Here is a 24,550-nt window from a genome sequence, read left to right as displayed (position 1 = left end):
CATGGCCCATTTGAGCAATTTACCCGACGCCTCTAGTTTTTGCAGGACTTGCCTGAGCGGGTAATTAGTCAATACGTGAACTGTATGGGCATGGAGGTAAGGTCGCAACTTTCGGGAAGCGATCAGCAGGGCATAGGCTAATCGCTCCATTTCTGGATACCGCATCTCGACATCCAACAAACGCTTGCTCGTGTAATATACTGGCCATTGCATTCCGTTCTCTTCCCGAACTAAAGCTGCACTGACTGCGAACTGCGAGACGGATAGGTACAAAAGGAGGATCTCTTGCGGGAGAGGTTTGGACAGAAGTGGTGGCTTCCCGAGGTGTTCTTTTATTCTCTACAAGGCCTGTTCGCACTCAGGAGTCCATTCGAACTTCTTATTGGCCCTGAGTACATTGAAGAATGGCAAGCAGCGATCTGTTAGCCTCGATATGAAGCGACTTAGCACCGCTATATGCCCGTTCAGGCTCATAACCTGTTTTTTGTTGGTCGGGCTCTTCATATCGAGGAGAGCTTGGATTTTTTCAGGGTTAATCTCAATTCCCCGCTGGTTAACCATGTACCTTAGAAACTTTCCCGAGGATACTCCGAATGAACAGTTGAGGGGGTTCAACTTCATTCGGTACTGTCGAAGGATGCCAAACATCTCAGCGAGATGTGTTACGTGATCTGAAGCAACATGCGACTTCACCAGCATGTCGTCTAAGTAGATCTCCATCGATATGCTATCTGTTTGGAGAACATCCGGTTAACCAATCGCTGGTAAGTTGCACCAGCGTTCTTGAGGCCGAAGAGCATAACTTTGTAGCAGTACAGTCCCTGATCTGTAATAAAAGATGTATGCTCTTCGTCTGACCCGTACATCAGAATTTGATTATATCCCGAGTACGCATCCATAAAACTTAGTAGCCCGTGCCCCGAGGTGGCATCCATGAGCTAGTCGATCCTTGGTAGGGGAAAACTATCTTTCGGACATGCCTTGTTGAGGTCGGTGAAGTCGACGTAGGTCTGCCATTTGCCGTTAGGCTTCTTTACTAGAACTGGGTTGGCAACCCAGGTCAGATAGAGTGCTTCTCGGATGGATCCATTTCGGAGGAGGTTATCCACCTCAAGTTTCAAGGCAGCATATCGCTTCGGGTCCATCGCTTTTCTCTTTTGGCGAATTGGCTTGACTTCACTGTCGATGTTTAATGTATGGCAAATAATATTCGGGTTGATCGCGACCATATCTGCATGCGACCATGCGAACACATCGATGTTTTCCTTGAGGAAGCTGGTCAGTTCGGTAGCGAGCTGGGGATTGAGATTTTTACCGATCCTTAACACCCTACTTGGTTCGTTCTGATCGACCAGTACTTCAGTCAGGTCCTCAACTGGCCTACTAGAAGGGCAGTCCTGAATACGAAGATCTATATTATCCTCGGTTGGGCCAGGCTGTGGCTCGATCTGGCTAATCGCCATTGTCTGGTTGTGATAGCCGCGTGAGGTGCCTTTGCCTTTGCACGCCATCTGCATTGCTTTCACATAGTAGTCCCGAGCTGCGCACTGAGACCCGCTAACTTCCCCAATCCCCGTCGGGGTGGGGAACTTTATCTTCAAATGGTATAATAAAATGACCGCCTTGAAGTGTCTCGGCAGAGGTCACCCCAGGATTCCATTAAAGGCAAATGGACAATCCACTACTAAGAACTCAATTACTCTGGTCACCTCGTCGGAGTCACCCAGCGTGACTGGGAGTGAGATCGTGCCCTTGGGGAGCAAGTGGTCCCCTGTGAAGCCATATAGAGGGAACAAGGCAGGCTTCAAGTCGGCCTCGTCCAAATTCATTCTTTCGAAAGTTGAAGCGAACAGGATGTTCACAGCACTTCCGGTATCCACTAACATTCTCTAGATATTATAGCGCCCTATGAGGGGAGTGATCACAAGGGCATCATCATGAGGATGATGCAATCGGGCTGCATCTTTTTTGGAGAAGGAAATTTCCTCCTCTCAGCTAACCTTATGTGGTCGCTGTGCCACGCTCATCGTTCTGATGGGCTCGTAATGTGCCTTGTGAGCATACCTTTTTTGGGCACCTCGCGAGTTCCTTGTGAAGTGCGGTCCCCGAAAATTAAATTGAGGGTGCACACTCCTTTTTGATCACGGCGCTTCTTACTTGGCTCCCCCTGATTTCTCTCTTGTGAGGGAGCATAGTCATCAATATACTCCTTGAAATGTCCTTGCTTGATGAGGTTTTCAATCGCCTGCTTGAGAGCTCGGCATTCATCGGTATGGTGCCCATTGTCCCGATGATAGTGACAATATTTTTTATTATTTCTGGCTGTCGCGGGAGTTTTCATGAGCTCAGGCTCTTCGAGCAGGCTGGCCTCCTCGGATTTATCAAGAATAGCCGATACAGATGCGTTCAGTGGAGTATATCGGTTTCTGTCGCAATCACAATGAGGGACGGGAGCATAGGACTTTTTGGGCTCGTAACAAGGTTTCTTCCCTCTTTGCTGATTGTCTGCGTCCCCCCTACGATACCCTCTTCTACTATACCGCCGACCAAGTGTACTGCCTGAAACGCCGGGGTCGCGACGGCGGAGTGCCGCCAATGAATTTTCTATCCAGAGGTACTTCTCCGCAAGGTTATAGAATCCAGTGAGGGAAACATTGTCCTTAGCTTATAATTCTTTCCACAGGTCGATCTGTAAATAAACTCTGGCTATGATGAGAGTCCGAACAGACTATTTGGGAGTATGAGCCATCTTGTTGAGTTCTCTATGGAAACGGTCAATGTAGGACTGGAGGGATTCATCCCTTTCTTGCCTTATATTGTTGAGGTAGCTCAAAGGCATCGAGAACTTTCGATTTGCTTGAAAATGCCTTAGGAACGTTGCCCTCATATGAGGCCACGAACTGATCGATCTCGCTGGAAGCGACCTGAATCATCGTTTGGCATGAAAGGTTAAAGTCACTGCCAAACAACGACATTTTGCTAGATCTGAGACCTGGTGAAGCTCCATCAAGTCGTTAAATTCATACAAATGATCATGCGGATCGGAGTTGTCAACTGAATCTTGGTAGGAGTGGAGCGGCTAACACTTCGATAGAGAAGGGGGACGCAAATACGACATGCCCCTGCTCGTTTTGCTGAGCTCGTAGTCTGTCTAGAGCTCACTACAGCTCCTCAATTTGCGGCAATGGAGCCGCTTGGGGATTGCTTTCACCCATGCGAGTTCGACCCTCGCGAATACGATTGAGGAAAGTCCAGAGGTTGGGTCCCTCTTTGCCTTGGCCGACGGTTCCGGCCACTCTCGACACATGCTGGCTAGAGGCATGTGATGGCGATGAAAGGTGCGGGGTATTTTCACGACCTTTGCGGTGGTAAGGACTACCCCGCAAAGTGTGGGACCCTCTCGCATGGTGACGATTAGGATCGTTTTACTGGCAGTGATAGGAATCGCCCCATCCAACACTTTTATGGGTGTGCACTTGCTACGTGGCATGGGACAGCTCGGGCTGCGTCCTTTCACCGAGTCTCAATGAGACTGGTATTCTGCTTGGGACGCGGTCAGAGTTTGTTGGCCCTTTGGAGCCTGTGGGCTTGTTTTTTGCCACTTGCTTACGCTTTCATCTACGCACTGCAATGCTCGCAGCACGAGCTATTTCCCTTTGCCGCGCTTTCACGCGACCTGTAGGAGTTTTTGGCTATTGCACCACCGCAGCTGACTTGGATGGCATGCCTTGGTCCAAACGGTCCAGCCTTCGGTTGACCGTCTAGAGAGTATTGTCAAACCTCTCTAGGTAGCTTCTAATAGCGGGGTCAAGTGATGCGTGTTTCTTACAATATGTAATATGTAGCAAGTATACTAGTCGCTCAAGTAATAAGGTGATGAATGAGTATCGTTCCCACGAGGATTGCTAGCTAAGCACTAAGTTTCCTACTGTTCTCAAGTTGGAGCAATCGACTTCTTTTGGATTAATGGGAGCAAATTAAAAATAAAAACTAAAGCTGAAATTACGAACTTAAAAAATTAACTACGAACGCGAGATGAAGAACACGGATAAATTCAATTCAATTAAAACGGGTAGGGTTTTGACTTCATCAAGACTTTATGGGTTAAACCTATGAATTAAACTAAATTCATATTCATATGCATTGGTTGTAAATCGAACTCTCTAAAGTGTTAAACATACCTTCTCAGGCTATGTTTCCCTACTCTTCTTTATTAACCTTCCGTACCTAACAATTTGAAAGTTAACAAATCCAAGCTCATTAAGCATAAGAATCCTATAATGATTTCATTAATTCTTGAATCTATCTCTAGCATCCAATATTACAATGGTGATTACCCAAGAAGCCTAACATGATTTATTTCTCAATCTCATCATGTTCATCACATATAAGCAGTAAAACTCAGAGCAAACACACAATCAAAGCATAATCATATGAAAATAAAACAATCATTCACTTAACCCATTAAAATCCGAATTACAATCAAACCCCTAACCCAAAATGGGTTAGTTCATAGCTAAATCAATACTACAAACAAGAAAAACAAAAATATTAAAGTTCAACATAATGAAAATAACAGAAAAGATAAGAAATCTCCCCAAATGACGAATCCCCTTGGTTCAAAATCGAATCTTCACCCTTGTTAATCTCTAAATCGCTCCGAAATCAATCTAAGAAAATGTAAAAACTCCTAACCCTACTCCCTGAACCACCCTCTGCAAAAAGGCTAAGTTTTCGTTTTATACTTCGCCCCCAAAAACCTCAGAAAAACCTAGAAAAATAAAACTATGCGTTTTACAAAACTGAAAATTGCAGACGTCGCCACGGCGAAGAAGGAAACAGATCTGGTTCGTGACTGGCGCATTTCACCACGAAGAAGAACAAATCTTCGCAACGACGAAGCTTCTTGAAAAATTCTGAAATTACAGAATTGCCCCTTTGCTTGTATCTTCGCTTAATTATTCGATCTTCGGTGCTCTCCCTTGCAAACAAGCTTCATAGTGCTTTATTCTGCTTCAGAACTCTCCCAACTTCTGAGATCCGCTTACTTCTGAATCTAGAATTTCCAATTTTGTCCTTATTTGCTCAAAATGTCTATTTTTACCTGAAATACGAAATGTAAAGAATTAGGCAACAATTCAGGTCAAAAATGAACTAGAAAGTACCTGAAATCCGACTATAAAGTCTAATAAAAACGGTATAATCTACGGATTATCATCAAGCTGTGAACTTGACGGGATATCTCCTGCAGCATTTTGCTGGGCTGAAGGTTTTTTGGAAGAAGTGTCCCCCTGAACTTGGGGGAGCCCCTCGATGCCCTAGTTGGTTTGCTCAGGTTCTGGTTGGCGAGCCATTTGTTTCTGTAGGACCGGTAGGTTGGAGATTCCCTTGATGAAGGATGAACACTAAATCAGCCCCTCCTTCTAGCGCCAAACTGTTGATGCGTGATTTTGACACCAACGAAACGCACGTGTGAAATGTTGAGTTGACACAAAAGACACACGTGAATAGAAAGGAAAATGACAACAAATGCAGTGAGAAAGGAGTTTTAAAGTGGTTCGGATGCTAGGGAAGCAAGTCCTACGTCCACTGATGTTTTTATTAATGATAAGCGTCAGGTCGTTTTAGACGACTGACTTTACACTGAGAATACAAGGTATCAAATGCTGTCTATTCTAGAGAGAGAGAGAGAGGTTGGTCAAGAGTAAATGTGCGAATCCCCTTAATGAGAGAGGAGCTCTCAACTTATAGTAGGATGCATTGAGGTAATGATCACTAAATCTATAAGTTGGTGGGATGATCCGTGCAAATCCTTATTTATGTCACATTATCTATCTTCTAGAGTAATTCACGTGATTTGCTGTAGGGATTGGACACACGAGATCATCACAGCTCCTGGCTGGCCTGACGTGCACCCACTATTCTGACGGAAGCAGGCTGTGGGTGTAACCATGATCACATGACGCGGCTGCACCAGAATGTCAATAAACTCTTCCCGAGGTCTGACCTTTCGTACTTAAGTGGGTGCCACGTTGCCATATTCTCTCAGGCATAACAATACTAATCCAATGGGATATAAATTATTTAGTTGACATTCGAAATAGATAACTCTAAGTCCATTGAATTACACCATGAATCAATGACCAAGAATTTCTGTAATAATAGCTTGATCCACCTTTTCACTTGAAGACATAATATTTTATGGAAAAAGCTAAAAATTTGGTTTTTGACTTGATACTATAAACTTATACATTTTTCTCCAAAAATATCTAATATTCTATTTTTAAAATTTCAATTGTACCCCTTACCCTTAAAACCTTAAACTCATTAACCTATTTTATTTTACTTTAACTGTAGCAAATCAAATTATTAATTTGCAAAATTGAAATATTTTCAAATTCACGATTTGTAATACAAACTATTAGATATCATCCTTAACTTTGATAAGGATATTTATGTAAAAATCATTAGTCTTCATATGTTTAAAATTTTTAGAAACAAACATCTAATAAAAAAATTATAAACAAATATATTATCATTCAATCTTATTCCGTAGTTAACACTATACACTTATTAAACAAGTTACCAAATGTCATCTTAGAGTATAACTTTTAGATTTAATTTTATACAAGGGTAAAAAGCAATCATTTATTTTTTATAAAATAAATAAAAATGAATGAAAATACAAAATATTAAAAAGTACAAAAGAAAAGGCCAATAAGGCCAACAAGAGGTCACAATTGTAATTAATTTTTGAAAAAGAAAATTTGATACTTATATTGATAATCTCTTTTATTTTTATTTGTTAGGGTTGTTCAGTTGACTAGAAAATGTAACTTCTTTTACCTTGAAAAACGAAACCAATAAAACAAAAGAAGAAGAAAGAGGGTTCTACAAAATTCTACATACAATACAAGTACAAGTGTTACCGTGGAACAGGTGGAGTCGCGAGCTGCTTACAGTCTTACGCTCCAATTGTCGCGTAACGTAACACATGGCAACCTAGCGTCAGGTATCTAGCATGCGTTCTTCCCACGCTCGATTTTGAGATACGTGTAATATTTTGACGTTTTAATATGATACAAAATCCGACCTCGCTACTCTCTTTAAAGTCAATTTTAGTGCCATTTTGGCTCTTACTTGTACTTAAATAAATAGCCATATAGTTGTATCAAATTACGTGTATGCCCTTATCAGTGGACCAATTTCAGACCACACTGAACATGACAAAACCATTCTCGTCATTACTAAATAAGAAACTTAAATCAAACAAACTCCTAAATAATACACTTTAAAATGGAGCAAATCATCCATGTTTAATAGGTTTTTTACATAACATTTAATATTTTTTAATTAATATATTAGATTTAAAACTTGAACAAAGTGTCTTTCAATGATGGTTGATGGGAGTTAAACACCGATGGATGCCGATCAAACATGTGTTGACGCCGATCAATGTCATTGACTGGCATTTCATATTTAAAGTAATTGGCAATGTTTATTTATTTAAAATTAGTAAACGACATATTCCCATCCCAAGGTTTAGCGAAATGACAAATTCCCACCATTAGTATTATAAATTTTAGATCCCTATCCTTAAATTAGCATAACATCGTTTAATATAACTATTAAAGGGTAAAATAGTCTTTTGCTACATTAAATATTAAATTAAATTGAAATAAAAATTTCAAAATAGGCCTCCACATCTCAAGGGGTAAAATGGCTGGATGGTGGGTTTGGGTGAGGAATTTTGTCTAACAGGCGGTGATCGGGTTGGCTGTGGGAAGGTTGAAAATGATGGGGAGTCGCTAGCGACCGGACATAACAAAGCAAAGTGAACTGAAGGCTATAAATAAAAGAACTCTTCATCTTCATTGGAGCACCGAGTCAAAAGAAGAAAAATCATTCGATTTTTAATTCACCAATAAAAAATGGCTCTAGCAATGGCAGTGGCACTAGGAGTCGAGAAGATGAATAACAACAACATTAAAGAAAGAGAAGAAGAAGCTCTAAATATAATATATAAGGCAATTTACGAACATGTAGATTAGAAATTCTGTTAATACAAGATAATAATTTGTTATATTTATTAAAGAAAGAGAAGAAGAAGATCTAAAGAAGAGAAACGAAGAGCTCGAAAGAGAGTTGAAGAGAAGAACAAAGAGAGTTGAGCTTCAGAAAGTTCTGGAACGGCTGCGTTTGGCAAAGGAAGCTGAAGAAATGCTATGTTCATAGTTAGGTGAACTTGAAGTAGAGGTCGTCAATCAGGCGCGTGACCATCACTCTCAGATTGTCTCTCTTATGAGCAGGCTGTCCAAAGAACTTCTGTCATTACTGTGTAATTTTATTTATTCTTTTTTGTTAGTAGTTCCAGGAAAAAAAAAAGCTTCTCTAGAGCTTATGAACGTCGGTCCAATCATGAGCAGAAATTTTATTTCTGGTAATTTGAATGTTAAAGGGATTTGATCTATGCGGTGTAATTGATTCGTGCTCACCAGACTTGAGGCTAGAGATGACGCCAACCCCGTCGTTGTGTTGTCGCACGTCATTAGTTGAAATTTGTTGGGATTGTTGGTGATGAAGTAAGTTTGGATTGAAAGAAAATTTAGAGGGTTGGGTAGGTTTGGATTGAAGAGGTTGTTGGTGAATGAATTTGAGATGTATAGGATTTTCCTGAAATTTTTTAATATGGTTAGATGGTGACAGTGGCTGGGTGGCGGCGGTGGCTGGAGATTGGGACGATGTGAAGGTTGAGGAAGAGGGTGTTACTGAAATAAATTTTAAAATAATAAAGTCATTTTTTTAATTCTACTAATTTGGGAGGTCAAAAATAATTTATTAATTTAATAGTCAAGGGCAATATGGTAATAGTTTGTTTGCACCTGTGTTTGAACCTAAAAATTGTTAATGATATTGATTTAAGGGTGAAAATTTATAATTTACAAAACCAGGGTGGGCACTTCGCTAAACCTTGGGTGGGATCATGTGTTTACTCATTTAAAATTAATGTTAAGTAAAATTACATTAACTTATGTCATGGCATTATTTAATGCAGAAAAAATTGTATTATTTTAATACATTGCAATTTTCTTACCAAACATTTTATTGTATTATTTAGTATTAAACCGTTTATGTAATTTTATGTTATGTCGCTGTCAAATATGACAACCATATCATTGACTATTTACTTTCAATTATATTATTTTTGCATTTTTCCATAGTTGGTATTCTTAAAAAAATTAAATACAAAAAAGTTTCCAAGAAACATAACATAACTTAATAAAAACATGTTACATATGCCAAATTGCTTGATTTGATAATATTACCTAACCAATATTTTATTGTGATATTCGTTCTTCATGTCAATTATATCTGCCAATTTGGTAGCATTTTCTTCTTCCTTTTCCCCCCTCCCCCTGTTAATTTCAAATATAAAATACATAAGTTGTACCAGTTCATTAGAATTTAGTTAGATCTTGCCAAACAACTCCATTCAACAAAAGTTTATACATATAATATAGTAAAACCTCTCTATAGTCATAATGTTAGGACTAACTAATTTTATTACTATAAAGAGGTTATAACTTAATGAATGTGTAGTTACAATAATTATTGTTTTTTATTTCTTATTTTATAATTCATGTTTTAGTAGTACAGTATGAGGATTTCAATTCATATTTTAGTAATATTATATAACACCCCACTTGAGATACGTAGCCATTGTTTATGGTATGGCCTAAAGGGTTACTGAATTGCTCCTAAATGAGTTTGTATATTGTTCATGTTGTTTGGTTGCCCCTTAGTTGAGTTTATGTTTTGGGTTTGGTTGAGTGTTTACCCTGGAATTGATTAAGACTTGGCAGATTTTGGAGTTGCAGCCTTCGCCAGGGCGAGGAAGAAGCTTCGCCGTGGCGACGTTGACTCTGAATTTGTAATGTCGATTCTGTAATTCTTCGCCGAGGCGATAGAGAATCCTTCGCTGCGGCGAAAGGCCGGCTAAGTTTTGTTTTAGTTTTCTAGAGAATTCTTTTCTAAGGGCAAAATGACCATTTTACCCCTAATTAGCAGGAAAAGTGGGGAGTAAAATGCAAGGAAATTTCATAGAGAATAATGTAAAATGGGGGTGAGTTTGTAAAGAATTAAAGGATAAAGGTAGAATTTTCAAGAAAGAGTAAGGACAAAATGGTAAAGAGTGTATATTATATGAGCTAATAAGGGTTTAGTTCTCTAAACCCCTTCATTTCACCCATTTCCACCGCCTTTTCATCCCTCATTTTCTCTCAATTCCTCACTCAATCTTCCAAGGGATTTTTGAGAGTTTTGAGTTGGAATTTGACAAAGAATTGATCCTAAGCAAGAAGAGGTAAGAATCTCTACTCTAGCTATGAGTTTTATTTATGTAAGGGTTAAGTTCTTACTAAGTTTATGCTTAGGAAATAAGGGAAAGCTAAGGTCCAACAAGAGTAGAGAGTTTTAGTGGAGACTACGCAAGTATGAGGTAAGTAAATCCAACTCAAGCTAAAGTTTAAGAAATTCTTGAGTAGAGATTTATTTATGCATGTATATATGATGCTTGTTGAGAAATTGAGTTAAGATGTATGTCTACTTGTTGAGAAATTGAGTTGAGAAGAGTATAACATGTTGGATATTTCCTTTATGGGAAGTGTTGATGTGTGATGAGTTTGAGATGAAGTTGAAGGAGATTAAGTAGATATTTTGGGAGTGTTCTTCTATGACAGGAGTTATGTCCATAGAAGGGAATTTCTTCCCATTTTGGATGGTTACAAAGAGAAAGAGAATTGTAGTTAGAGAAGAGTTTTTGTGTGCACATGAGTTGTTTGATAAAATGCCTAAGAGAAGTATAAGTATGAATAGTGAACATTAATTCTTGCTACATTGCATATTGGCATTTCATAAGTGCATTAATGAGCATAAACCATCCAGATGCATTAGTTGTGCATTTGAGAAGTAGCTTAAGAAAGAGTAGAGAATTTTGAGTATAAGCTACCCTATGAGTAATAGCTTGAGAAAGAGTAGAAAACTTTGTGAATAGACTTCTCTAAGAGTTAAACTATACTATGAATACTAGCTTAAGAAAGAGATGAGTAGTAGTTTGAGCGAGAGTAGAGATCTTTGTGAACACACTACTCTAAGAGCAAAAGAAGAGAATAGAGTAGGTTGTACGATGGAGAACCCGTGAGTGAAGAGTAAAGTCACGAGAGTGGGTGCTTTGTGATCCCCAACCGTGCCTCCAGTAAGATGGGGCCGTGACCGTCACGAAGAGTGGAACATGAGGCTCCAGCCGTGCCTCCGGTAAAATGGGGCCGTGACATTCAGAGAGAGAGAGAATACACTCACGTGGCCAAGGGTTCCTAATCCATGCATGACCGAGTCCGATCGGCAAAGAATGAGTAGAAGTCACGAAGAGTGGGTTGGTGCTTTGTGACCTTCACCCAGCCGTGCCTCCGGTAAGATGAGGCCGTGACATGCAAGTGAGGAAGAATGAGCAAACATGAGAAAGAATAAAGAGAGACAATGAGTAGGGTTACGAAGAGTGGGATGAGTACCCAGCCGTGCCTCCGGTAAGATGAGGCCGTGACCTACAAAGAAAGTTAACAGAAAAGAGTTACGAGAAAGAGAGACAAAAAGAGAATGAGTAGAAGTCACGTAGAGTGGGAGAAGTCCCGGTCGTGCCTCCGGTAAGATGGGACTGTGACATTCAAAGAGCGAGTTAGTCGAAATGAATTATGAGAAATGAGAATGAGATAATAGCAAGAATTAAAGAATGAGAAAGCTTGAGAAAGCTTGAGAAAGAATGAGATAAAAAGAGAGAGTATGAGAAAGACTGAGAGAGTTTGAGCTAGTAAGAATAGAGAGTAGAAGAAACAAACATGCAGTTCTTTTGTATTAATTGCATGTACATCTCACACAGGCATGCACCATGATTTTTCCTTCATGGTGAGTATGACGAGAAGAAGAGAGAGAACCATCATTTTCCTTCATGGTGAGTATGACGAGAATAAGAGAGAGAACCATGATTTTCCTTCATGGTGAATATGATGAGAATAAGAGAGAGCCATGATTTTCCTTCATGGTGAGTAAGAATAAGAGAAAGAGAAAAGAGGATAAGAATAGAGAGAAAGAAAGAATAAAAAGAGCAGAACAGAGTTAAAAGAGAATAAAAGTATTAGAAAGAAAGAGAAAAACAGTGAGAATTAGAAATAGAAGAACGATAGAGTAAGGAAGAACCAAAAAGTGAGTTGTGGGGATAAGTAGTAGAGGATTTACTTACTGAGCCTTGTTGTGCTCACCCTATTGTTCTTCCCTATTTTGCAAGAAATATGAGCAGCGGTCGGATGGACGTCGAGGAGCAGAGAGTATTGGTACCACTGTCCACCAGCTATGATGTTTTGTATTTGTAAAGAATTGTGTTTTTATGAGTAAAGAAAAATTTGAGCCCACTATCTTTCATACGCTATGTATATCTATAATTTACATAGTATGTATTATAAGAATAGTAGTAAAGAGGAGGTGTTACATATTAAGATTTCAATACAGCGTTTCAATTACCTACTTTTGAAACAGATAAAAGATCGTTTCTTAGAACCAACAAAAATAAGTGTCATTAATAAAACTGTAAATACAGTTGATGCATGGTCAATTGATGTGAAACCACAAACAATTGTCAATGGTTTTAAGCGCTGCAAAATTAGGACCACTAATGTCAATGAATTGTAAGTTATAAATGAGGTGGATGAGGAGAATAAAAGAGTCACTATAGAATTGAGTGATCAGATTTGACAAATTCACTACACTAATCGAATGGATAAAAATGTATTCTTCGATTATCCAAATGAGCAACAAATTGTGTATACTTTAATCAAAGGAGAAATCATTGTTGCAATTAGACAAGAAGAAAAAGGAAATAATCATAAAGATAATAGTACAGAAATACAAAAAGTCTTGTGTCATGAAGCTCTAAACATACTTGAGAAACTAAAAATATTTTGGCTTTAACAAGAAGGTATCTCATCCTAACGAGCTACTACGTACTCGTAAGGTAAAAGATGTGATAACAACTCTAAAACATAAATCATTGTCCCAACCAATTATAAATAAATATTTTATTTTATTTTAAACCTTTAATTTTATATGACATATATTTTTTTGTAATATACAGATAATTATTACTATGTAGAGACAACTTTTCTTAAGGCGGGAATTAAAAAAATTATAACTTATTATAATGTACAGTTTATTCTTATTTATAACTATCCCCCTAAAATTATATGAAAATAATAATAATTAAATAACTTAACATTAAATAATCTTCTTTAATCCACAGCTATATAATTTGTCAGATCACTTTTTACTTACATTGTTCATAAGTGTAGTGTTATTTATAATTATAATATCTACGCATTGACAACAATGTATGTCATTTTTTCTTTTAAAAAAAGAATCTTAACTATTAGATAAAATCAAATAAATGATAAAAAAAATTATGTTAAAGTTAAAAATTAGAATTTAAATTAAATAATTATGAGTTACGACTATATTAAAAAATATAATATACATAAGGGGTTTCGACATATATAACCAACTCAATAATCATAATTTCCCAAAATGTACTGAATTTATTTAAAGTACAAATCTAGCAGTAAACTTTATACCTTTAGTGAAACAACAAATGATATATTCTTATTTCTTAATATATATTACGCTAGACTACGTTAGACTCAATAGTCTAGATCGAATCTATCATTTAACTGTGATTTAATAGTCTAATTAAAGCATGTTAAACCATGTTAGATGGTGTTAGACCTTGTGATCTAGCATATTCCAATTATTTTTAAATTGTATTTTTTTTAAGGACAATTAAATTATGTGATTTTATGCCTAATTCAGTTCTTTAAATAAAATCTTGACATTTTAGAAATTAAGGTTACTATAAATTGTTTATATATGAGAATATTTCAATATATAAATTACCTATATAAATTTTTGTACATAAAATAAATTGTTTATATATGATATGGTCGTCGTTGACGGTTAAACGACGGCTAAGATCTGATTGTTTTCGACTAGATCCATAGTAGATATGGTCGAAAAATGTCAGATCGGGGCACTACCGGCCAGATCTAACCAGTAATACGTTGTTCCGATGACTTTTGGCCACTGTCCCGTGGTGGTGGCCAGCTACCGACATTTAATGGGTGGATGGATGTGTTTTTGTTAATTCTAAAACTTTTGTTATAAGGGATGTTTAACCAAATTAACAAATGTAGGAGAAAAAAATAATTTAAATATTTTATATAATCCCACGTGATTCTCTTTCACAATATCATAATGCTATCTCAATTTCAAACGTATTTGATTTGATTTTTCTATAATTGAGATGAATTAATGTAATGTGAAGACATTGAATTCCAACACAAATGCTGCCAAGGAATCATAGATATCCCTAATTAATTATACAAACATATACAATTATTTAACGATAGTTTCTTCCTACTGTCGGTCTCAGTATATACTGAAATTAAAAATATAGAATAGGTTAGCAAACTGATGTAGATTAATGTCCTATAATATGTATTTATTATTTTAATCCGATTTAGTTTAAGAATTCGATAGATAGAGATATTTACATGCATGCATCCACATTCTTATCTATCTACTTCTGCTCTGTTTATATCCTTTTATTTTTAACTTAAAATTAAATTAAACTATGATAATTAAAAAAGGTGTAAACAATGTTAGAATTTTTTACAATATGGTCCTACACTTCTCATATAATATATTTGGTCCCTTTGTTGATGTGGTCATACGGTTGTGTCTCTTGGGCAGTTGTCTTTGATGGAAAGACAACTGCATATAAGAAAGAGAAGTTTACAGGTCCCCATTGATGCAGTTTTAATTTTTGATTCCCAAAACCATCACCCAAAATTGCAGTCAGTGGAAGATCCTGTAATTCATAAAGGAGCAAGAAGATCAAAGAAGTAATTGCTATGGCTGGAGGTTTGTCATTTATTTCCGCATATATTCCATGGAGTTTTTAAACAGAAATTGATTGTGTTATAAATGAATATTGGAATATGTATGTGTTTTTACAAGTTTTAGTAGGCATCCCAAGCTGTATATAATTCCCTAGTGCCAACTAAAATCTCACAAGACGACATCTCATGTTAGGATACCACATTGGAAATGAATGGGAGGGTTAAATGGTTTATAAGGAGTTGGACACCCTTCCTTGGCAAGCCGGGTTTCCAAGGTGAGTTTTACCCAATGACCTAGCCCTTGACCGAAGGTTTAGGCCCCAATTCCTATCAATTGGTATCAAAGCCAAACCCCGCCCGACCCCACCTTCCGAAAAGGGCGACCTGGGCAACTTGGGAAAACGCTACTACTGAAAGGCAATAAGTGAAGTTGCCTAGAGTAGAGTAAAGTCGCCTACTACTGAAAGGCAGTAAGTAAAGTTGCCCATAGTAGAGTGAAGCCATCCATAGTGACCCAACGTGGACGTTAGGTCTCAAAGCGTAGGGGAATGTTAGGATCCCACATTGGAAATGAATAGGAGGGTTAAGTGAACGTTGGGTCTCAAAGCGTGGGAGGATGTTAGGATCCCACATTAGAAACGAATGGAAGGGTTAAGTAGTTTATAAGGAGTTCGACACCCTCTCTTGGCAAGTCAATTTCTATCATATCACGTGGGCAGGGAAATAGTAGGATTGCTAACAAAGGTCCTATAAAGTTATAATGTGGTAGTATAGTAAAACAAAAGTTCGAACTTCATATGTTCATTGAGCAGTTCAGGGGTAACATGAGAAATTTCTACAACAGAGTAGAGTAGAATGTGGTCATTGGGAAAGAGGTGACGTCTAGGAAGGGGATAGAGCCATGGAGGAGAAGTGAGATCCATAAAAAGGGTTGGGTTCCAGGTGGACAGATCTCCCAGCCCTCAACTCTACAGTAGAAAATATTAATTATGGTAGTCGGTCCCAACAACTATGAGGTCAAGATGTTTGGCTCAATTAGGGGTACAATAAGAGGTCACTCATAGTGGCATGTGAGAAAGGGAGAAGTAAATGTGTTAAACAACTTTGATTACAGTAATTGTAGCTTCAGTTGTTTCTATTGTCACACCGATAATAACTTTTGAATAATTCCAATTTTGGGTTTAATGGAAGACTTCTTCAGTTGCCATGTGACTCCAAATTAAGGAGATCAAGCTTAGGTCATGAGATAATCAATCAAGCAAATTCCCCAAGTGTGAAAAGGCAAAGTACTTAGCCTCTCGTCACCCATATGATTGCCCACCTCAACAATAGAGGGAAGTGCAGGCTATCAACACCACATGCTAGCGGCCATGGCTATCCACAAACTAGTCCTTTATAAAAGAAGAGGACAAGCCATAGCAACTCGACGAAACAAAACCTTAAGACTTGTTAAAAAGTAAACATGCAATAATAGGAGCCATATTCCTCAGCGTAAAAATAGAAGAGTCCAACAAAGATAATAAGCATTGGGTTGCCAACCCCTTAACCTGTCGATTTGAAATAAATCCAAGCGAGGTAGTGAATCCCCTACAAACACCAACAAAAGTCCAAGTAGCCAAAATGTACAGAAAAAACATAAGGAAAAGGGAAAGGATTTAATGCCAAGTCACCAAGGGTGAGCGAGCTCCTTAATGATGCATGTGGATGCTAGCCTCTAAGCATTGGGGGTATCCTTACCATCACCTTGACCCTTCTAACCTCCATTCCCACCACTTCCAAGTTGACGTTCATCTTCTGGGTGAGATGAAAAAGTCTCCGCATCATCTTCACTACTACCCTCACTGGTGTTAGATGCCTCTTCCTAAGCTCTCTTCATCGCATCCTCCCTTTTGTGGTTGGACTCGGTGGTATCCCAAGTATCGTCATAGTGGTCATCCTAGGCCACAAAAGGGATGAAATCGTTCGGCTCTGACTGTGTGCTAGGGTTCGGCTTAAGGTTCACTGTCTCAACAATATAAGAGAAATCCATGCCAGGATTCCTAGTTGAGATAACACGCATGGCATCGTTAAAGGCTTTGAGATAAGTGGCATCTTCAAAGCAATGATACTCATTAGTTCTCTTATAGCAGTGAACATCCATAGAAATATCTCTCTTCAAATAGCCTTTTGTTCCCTTTTAATATGGCCATCTCCTTATCCCTATCCAAAATAGTGTCGTTGGCCTCCTCTATAACTTGGGGGCTAATCTTTTTCTTAAGAAGGTCGGCATATATTCCCTTAAGTCACTCTTTGAGCTCTTTTTTCTTCTTCTTAAGCCTGAAAATCTCTCTCATTGCTTCGTCAAAGGACTTTTTCATTGTTGCCTCCACAGTAGCGAAATCCATTTGGTTTGGTAGAACTTCCTACATAAGTCATCAGGTGATAAAGCTACCAACAAGTCTAAATAAAATCTCAAAAAAAAGACCAAGAGATAAGAGAAACTTACCTTCAAGAGGAGGCCAACTACCAACTTCAACATGGCTTGGGTACTCAAAATATCAAGGGTAATTATCATGTCAGAAGGAATGAGAGACTTAGAAATCTCCTCGCAAAAGTGCCTAGTCTCGGGATGTAAAACCTGCTCATCAACATTGGAGCCAATTCCTGGAAAGGTATGTCCAAGAGAGCCAAACACCACAGGGCAACCACTATCTAATCCAGTAGTTGGGTTGGATGTTGGAGGAGCCCGGTTAGAAAGAGCTTGGTTGGGTACGACTTGCATTAATGGTTCCTGAAGGATTGTTGGAGGGCCCTAAGAAGGTTGAGCCATGCTGATGGTCTTATCGCCGCTCATGGCAATCCCCTCTAGAACCTTGGGTGAGGAAGTGCTTATCTCCTTCCTTAGCTTTTTGTGTTTTTTTTTCCCTTTCTCAGTGTTTGAGAATGATTGATGGCCATAGGGGGAGGTGCAAGACCACGAAAGAAAAAAGACAAGTTTAGACCTCAAACCCATATAAGATTAAACCAAATGAAACATATTACCAACCTTCAATATTGAGCACACAACATGCAGGCCAAAGGCCATGCCGCCAGTGCCCAACGTTTCAACTTCAAGTTATGGTTTTGGATAGGAAAAAAATTAACAGATCTCTAACGACCATTGAAAAGACGATCGAGTAACTTACAACAAAGATCAATTACACATTGACTTAAATAAAATAAAATAAAATAAAATAAGACATTAACTCATGAAAGACAATCACGGTCAAGGCAGCAAAAGATACTAACTCTAGCAAGCTGTTCATAACAAAAGCATGATTAAAAGTGCTTAATAAACAACTCGTGTGTGTTACAATGCAGAGATTGAAATCTTAACAAGAAGAAATTGCATAATCCAAGCCAAAATTGAAATTCTCTTTGGCATTTCATCCAACAGTTAGAATTCACCGCAATATTCTTTGTAAAGTTGAATCATTTGAAGAACAAGAAAACACATACCTTAACATTGTTATAGATGATGCAACAATAATAACACATTATTAACAATCAACTCGACAACTTAACCAACCCCTCACAGCAGAAGCCGAAAGAATAAAACACTTGATTTGATGCCATAAAAAAACCTCAAAAAAATAAGGAATTGGTATCTCTAGAAACAAAATGATCGAATGAGGTTTAGGGTTGGATTTTGTTTTGATTCATATGAAGTGGAGTTGATTTTTCGTACATAAGCAATTAATTAGTACTCATTATTCCTCTAAACCTATTACGATTACCAATGTGTAAAATCGAGATCTTTTTATTTAACCATTTGGTTTAATTTTGTAGTTTTGACCTTTGAACTTCTAGTGACCATCTGGTTTGTGCAAAATTGAGTGATGTATAAATACAATTTGAAGCAAAATATTCACTTGATTGCAAAGGTCTTTATGGTTAGAGCAAATGACATGTTCCCACCCAAGGTCTAGCCAAATCCCAAGTTCATACCCCTTGTTTCATTTATTCCATATTCCCACCCTTAAACTAACATTGTAAGTTAATTTTAAATTTTAACTTGTGCAATTACCATCCTGCCCTTTCATTTTTATTTCACCCCACCTAACCACCATCCAGCCATCACCACCACCACCACCCACCAAACCCACTCAACCATTGTTTAGGCCCAATTTGACCTGATTCCAAAGCTATTTGACCAACCCAACACCACCATCAAGATCCTCTCATCTCTCTCTCCAAAACCCCATTTGGAAATAAGGTGGTTTGATCGCGAATTGCAACAAGTGGCGGCCAGCGATTGGGAAGCAATGATGGTCAGTGCTAGTAAGGGTTTTGTTCAGGAGGAAGTGGAGAGGCCAATGGTGGTAAGTAGTGGGATTTTGGAGCGGGAAAACCGTCAGAATCAAGTCTGATAGACTGTGACTTGGAGCCAAAAGTAGGGGTTTGCAAAAAAATCCGATATCCGATCCAAAAAATAGGATATCCAAAAATTCAGATCGGATTTAGATCAAATTTTTGAAAGATCTGGATTTTCAGATTGGATACTAGATCGGCTTTTCAAAAAAATTGGATATCCGTATCTGGATTTTGTTTTTATATACGTTAGATTGATTTTCCCAAGGCCCAATTCTATAATAAAATGGTTTGATTGAAGGCCCAATTATATAATAAAAATCTGTATACAGATTAATAATTAATAATATTAATGAAAATTAAAAATTAAATTTATAAAATGTATAAAACCTAGAAACGTTTCCACCATTTTTTCTTCCCACCACCTCCTCCCCCAAACAACTCGCATGGCCACTTGCCCCTAATAGCTTCACCTTTCCAAACTGTCGTTTCTGTTTCAACAATGGTTGTGACTGTGACAGCTTTGAGACATCCCCCAAGGATGAGATTACAGACAATTCTAATTTCAAAAGAACCAAAGATGAAAACCAACCAAGCTTGGAACATGAGCATTCTGAAGTCATTCAAGTTTCTCCGCAAAAGATCTATCTGTTAATCAAGCAACTCAAATGGATGTTTCTAGAGATAGCAAAGTCATTTGTTGTTTGTGTTCTTTATAGATTGATTTGATATGGGTGTAGGTTTCTTGATTTTAGTTTGATATTTTTGTAGTGATTTTTTTTTTTTTTTATTTGAAGATGGTGATGGTGATGGTGATGGTAATGGTGTGGGTATGTGGCTGTTGATATTGGAGTAGGCTAGAGACAGAGTGAGGTGTTGTTGGGTAAGGAGAAGGCCACTAACGTCCTTTAGCATTGCTATGTCAAAAGAGACATTTCAAATTTGGATCAAAACCGGATCAGATTCGGATCCGTTTTTACCCCAATCCGAAAAATCGAATCAAATCAGAAAATAGGCAATATGGATCAAATATCTAGTTTTGCACACCCCTAGCTAGAAATGGAGGGTTTTGGAAAGGAAGAACAGCCGGAATTGGAGCTACAAGTGGAGGGGTTTTGGAGAGGGAGATGAGAGGATCCTGATGGTGTGTTGGGTTGGTCAATCGGCTTTGGAATCATGCCAAATTGGGACTGAAAGGCAATCAAGTGGGTTTGGTGGGTGGTGGTGGTGGCTAGATGGTGATGGTGGTTGGGTGGGGTGAAATAAAAATAAAGGGCAGGATAGTAATTGTAAAAGTCAAAATTTAAAATTAACTTACAATGTTAGTTTAAGGGTGAGAATATGAAATAAATGGTACCAGGGGTATGAACTTTGGGTTTGGCTAAAACTTTGGTGGGAACATGTCGTTTGCTCTTATGGTTATTTTTTTAACAATATTCACTAAAGGAATAAGCAAGGAAAGTTTTCTTTTGTGTTAGTGTTTAACAACAATACAATTGACATGCCAGTGTGTTAGCGTGTAATCTAGATAATTAGATCTTTCTCGGTTTATAATAGAGTAAACAACTTTTTCATGGCCAAATAATGGCTTAATGACACTTTTTCTCCCACAGACTTTTAAAATATCATTTTACTACCAAAATTTGTATTCTATTTCTAATTCCAACATCGGTGCGACCCCACACCACCGCCATTCTCTTCCCCGATCATCAATCACAAAAACCCCCCAAACCCTACTCTCGCCGATCTCGTCAATTGTTGGCAATTGAGTGATTAGGGTTTGCGTAACCACCTCTCCCAAGTTAAAATCTGATCAATTCCAATGACTAAAATCCAACCTTCCACCATAAGACTCATCATTCTCCCCTCTTCAAAACCCTAATAGTCTGGACCAAGTTTTCTCTTTGTTCGCTACCAGAATATAAATTTGGGTAATAAAGTGGTATTTTCAAAGTCTGTGGATAGGAAAATGTCATTAAATCATTATTTACGTGAGAAAAAGTCGTTAACTCATTATAATACAGAGGATTATCACAAATCTCTGCAAATTCTTTAATGACTCATGCTAAAGTTGACAAACAAATCAATATCATTGAATTGCTGTAAAGTTCTCAAAGAGTACTGTAATTATTTCTTTCCTGGCCTGTATTATGATTGATCATGCATGAGTTTCTAGATGTTTAAATTGTTTGAGATGATTTGTTTTGCTTTATAAGGCTTAACAACTTTTTCCCACCCAAATAATAGTTTAATGACACTTTTACATCGACGGATTTTAAAAATACCACTTTTCCACCCCAAAAAATACACTTTCTGATTCAGTGGCGAATAGAGAGCAAACTTAGTCTATTCTGTTGAAGCTTTTGAAGAGGAGAGATCGATGAGTCTTTTGGTGGTGAAATGTTAGATTTCGGTGGTTGTGATTGGTTAGAACTTGACTTGGGAGGGGTGGCTACGCAAACCCTAATCGCTCCATTGCCAATGATTGGAGAGGTCGACAGGAGTAAGATTTGAAGGGTTTTGATAAATGATAATCGGAGAAGAGAAAGGTGGTGGTTTGGAGTCGCAACGATACCGGAATCGGGTAGCAATTGGCAGGGTATGTAGGAAAGTGTCATTAAAAGGTGTCATTTGGGTCGAAAAGTAGTATTTTAAAAGTTTATAGATGAAAAAGTGTTATTAAGCCATTACTTGGTTGGAAAAAAGTCGTTTACTCTGCTTTATAACTGTGAATAGTGCGATGCCATGGGAAAATGAGAAATCATTTTCATTCATGTTATAATAGTTAGGAGGTACATGCAAGCAAGATAATCAGTTTGTTCCTCTGCTTTAATAAAAGAAAGTCTAAAGCAATTCATTTACGAAAATTCTACAACACAGTAGGTATGAATAACAAATTGCTGCATGTAATCAATAAGAATGAGCAAATGTGATAAAACTTCTCTGCACGTTATTTTTCTAGTGTAGTAAAACGATCCATTTGACTATATTCTCGACATTGTTGCCGGAACACAAAACGAAATCTTACACCCCAGAGGCCTCAAAATAGTTCAACACATGCAACACCACCTCCAAATAGCTCACAAGCTACGCTAACTAAGGCCTGAAGACAAAAATAGCAAAACTACTACCATTGTCAAGGCGAACTTACCAAGAAGAGATGTCAAAGTTTTCAATGAGACAGCATTATTCGGAGAAGGCCCTGGAACTTTTGCTGCAGGGACGGAAGGAGGAGAGGACACTGCAGCCGAAGGAGCTGCAGCCGGTTGATCACTGGTGCGAAGCACGTTAATGTCAACCTTTTGTCCAGCTTGGCAGTGTCCCGGGACGCCACAGAAGAAGAAGTGGTGCCCTTTAGTTTTAATTATGATGGAGTCATTGCCAGTAGTGTAAGTGGCCAAAGGGGCTGAAGCATTGCATGCTCTGTACATAGCATGAGTCACTTGCATCACATTGTGAAACTGAGAATTGTACTCGAAAACTGGCATCCAATTCCAACATAAGGACACCCCAATCAATGAACTGTATAACAAATTAGGATTGCGACAAGAAAGTATGAAATGAGTGCACAAACCGAAAATACAGTCATGCATTCTCCTTCAGAAATAATTATTTTGACTAGATCAACATATGACAACATTACAAGGCTACATCTGACAGCAGTCCAGCGAGTTTATAACCCCAAACATAATCAAAGATTCTATTCATTTCAGTGTGGTCCTACTTCTGAATAAATTTCTTGATATATATGATGAAGGTTTCTGAAATTAGACACATCCCACTGCAAGATTTCTGTCCTATGATTGTAAGCAGGACTTTGTTTTTGCAATAATGACTGAATAGTTACCAACTAGTTTATCCGTGAGATGAATAGAAATAACCCTTACAGCATGAAAGTGGCATTTGAGTTTATACTTTTCTACATAAAAACAAACCAAGTAAAGAAAAATGTTGAAATCCAAGAGGCCCAAACGCAAAAGTTGAAAAAAGAAAATAAATAACAGTTCCATGGTTCGTTAATGGATCTGATGCCCCACAGACATTGTCAATATATTGAACCCCACCATGGAGAAAAATAGGCAGTGAGTGAAAAAGTTAGGTGGGGTTTGCTGTGCCAAGACAAAAGCGTCCATCATTGAAGCGTGCAAGAATGGGAAGAGAGATTTTTTATCGTGGAAGCACATGTACATGGTGATGGCCCACCATAACCAGGAACCAACGACACTACGGTTGGAATTTATGACACAGAGAAGAGATGTTAGACTTCAGCCATCTGGTGTTTGCCACTTGCAACTCAGTTCCATGCACAACTCATTAACAAAGGAAGTTTACTTTTTTTCTGATGGACTAGGCAAACTGGCAAAGGACTTACAGACTCTGAAAGCGGAATTTCCTAAAGCCAAAACGAAAAGAAACAACAAAACTGGGTCAATATCGCCAATGTACATCTTTTGGAAGCACTGTATGAACTACGATCTATTGAAATTGGAATATTGAAGAAAACCACTATCTCCGTTCTGAAGAGAGATGTAGACAAACTTAAACAGTAGCAGATTGGAGAGCAAGACAATTGTTAATTAATTAGGGGCTCATTAAGACTTGATCTACAGAAATCAGGCATTCTCACAGAGGAGCTTCACTCAAAAAGAGAGAAATTGGGGAGTCAGAAGCTACCAAAATTATATCAAAACAGAGACTTTAACCCAGAAAAACAAACACAATTCCTGGAAAATACCAAAAAACATTGACAACAAATATTAAAATTAGGAATGAACTAGTATTATAACAACATATGAGCAATTAGAGGGGAAGAAAAACAAAGGGAAATAAACTTACGGATAGTGTCACCAAGTTGAAAGGTTTTGGTAGCAGCCCATTGCTTGTAATCAATATTGCCAATGGTGGTCCAGCCACCGGAGTCTCCAACTTTGTACACAGCTGCATTGGAAACCTTCAACAAAAACAAGGTAAGCATAACAACCAGAGGCAGAGATCTCTTCTCCAAGGCCATGTCTAAAATTCAGTGATCAGCTTGTGAGAATTGAGGGAGCTTTTATGTGTAAGCTTTTATAAACCGTTTCAACTCACTGGTTTGGATTTGGCCGTTGGAATATCATTTCTGGACTTTATTTTGGTCCCCCTATTTTTGTCATTAAACACTTTAGCACCGTTTTTATTGGAAACTAACAAATGGCCCAAGATTTGGCTTTATTTTAATGACACGT

General features: G+C 38.0%; 1 protein-coding gene across 1 annotated transcript; it reads right to left on the bottom strand.

Annotated features, from left to right (window-relative positions):
* Positions 1 to 22,399: 22,399 nt before the first annotated feature.
* On the bottom strand, positions 22,400 to 24,459 carry LOC116130483 (mavicyanin-like). Its single transcript, XM_031416225.1, has 2 exons — positions 24,162 to 24,459; positions 22,400 to 22,806 (listed from the first exon to the last, which is right to left on the bottom strand). The coding sequence occupies exons 1-2, from the start codon at positions 24,334 to 24,336 to the stop codon at positions 22,418 to 22,420; spliced, it is 564 nt and encodes a 187-aa protein (XP_031272085.1). The 5' UTR covers positions 24,337 to 24,459; the 3' UTR covers positions 22,400 to 22,417.
* Between the last annotated feature and the right edge of the window lie 91 nt (positions 24,460 to 24,550).

The sequence above is a fragment of the Pistacia vera genome, unplaced genomic scaffold, assembly GCF_008641045.1.
Source record: "Pistacia vera cultivar Batoury unplaced genomic scaffold, PisVer_v2 Contig222, whole genome shotgun sequence".
NCBI classification, from domain to species: Eukaryota; Viridiplantae; Streptophyta; class Magnoliopsida; order Sapindales; family Anacardiaceae; genus Pistacia; species Pistacia vera.
The sequence above is the reverse complement of the archived record's forward strand: the minus strand, read 5'-3'. Positions and strand labels throughout refer to the sequence as shown.

What these genes read in the sequence shown, in the direction of transcription:
- LOC116130483 (XM_031416225.1), bottom strand. Translation starts at nt 24,336, where the DNA reads ATGGCCTTGGAGAAGAGATCTCTGCCTCTGGTTGTTATGCTTACCTTG. An exon ending in TCAACTTGGTGACACTATCC is followed by an intron (nt 22,807 to 24,161) that starts GTAAGTTTATTT and finishes ATTGGATGCCAG; the next exon opens with TTTTCGAGTACAATTCTCAG.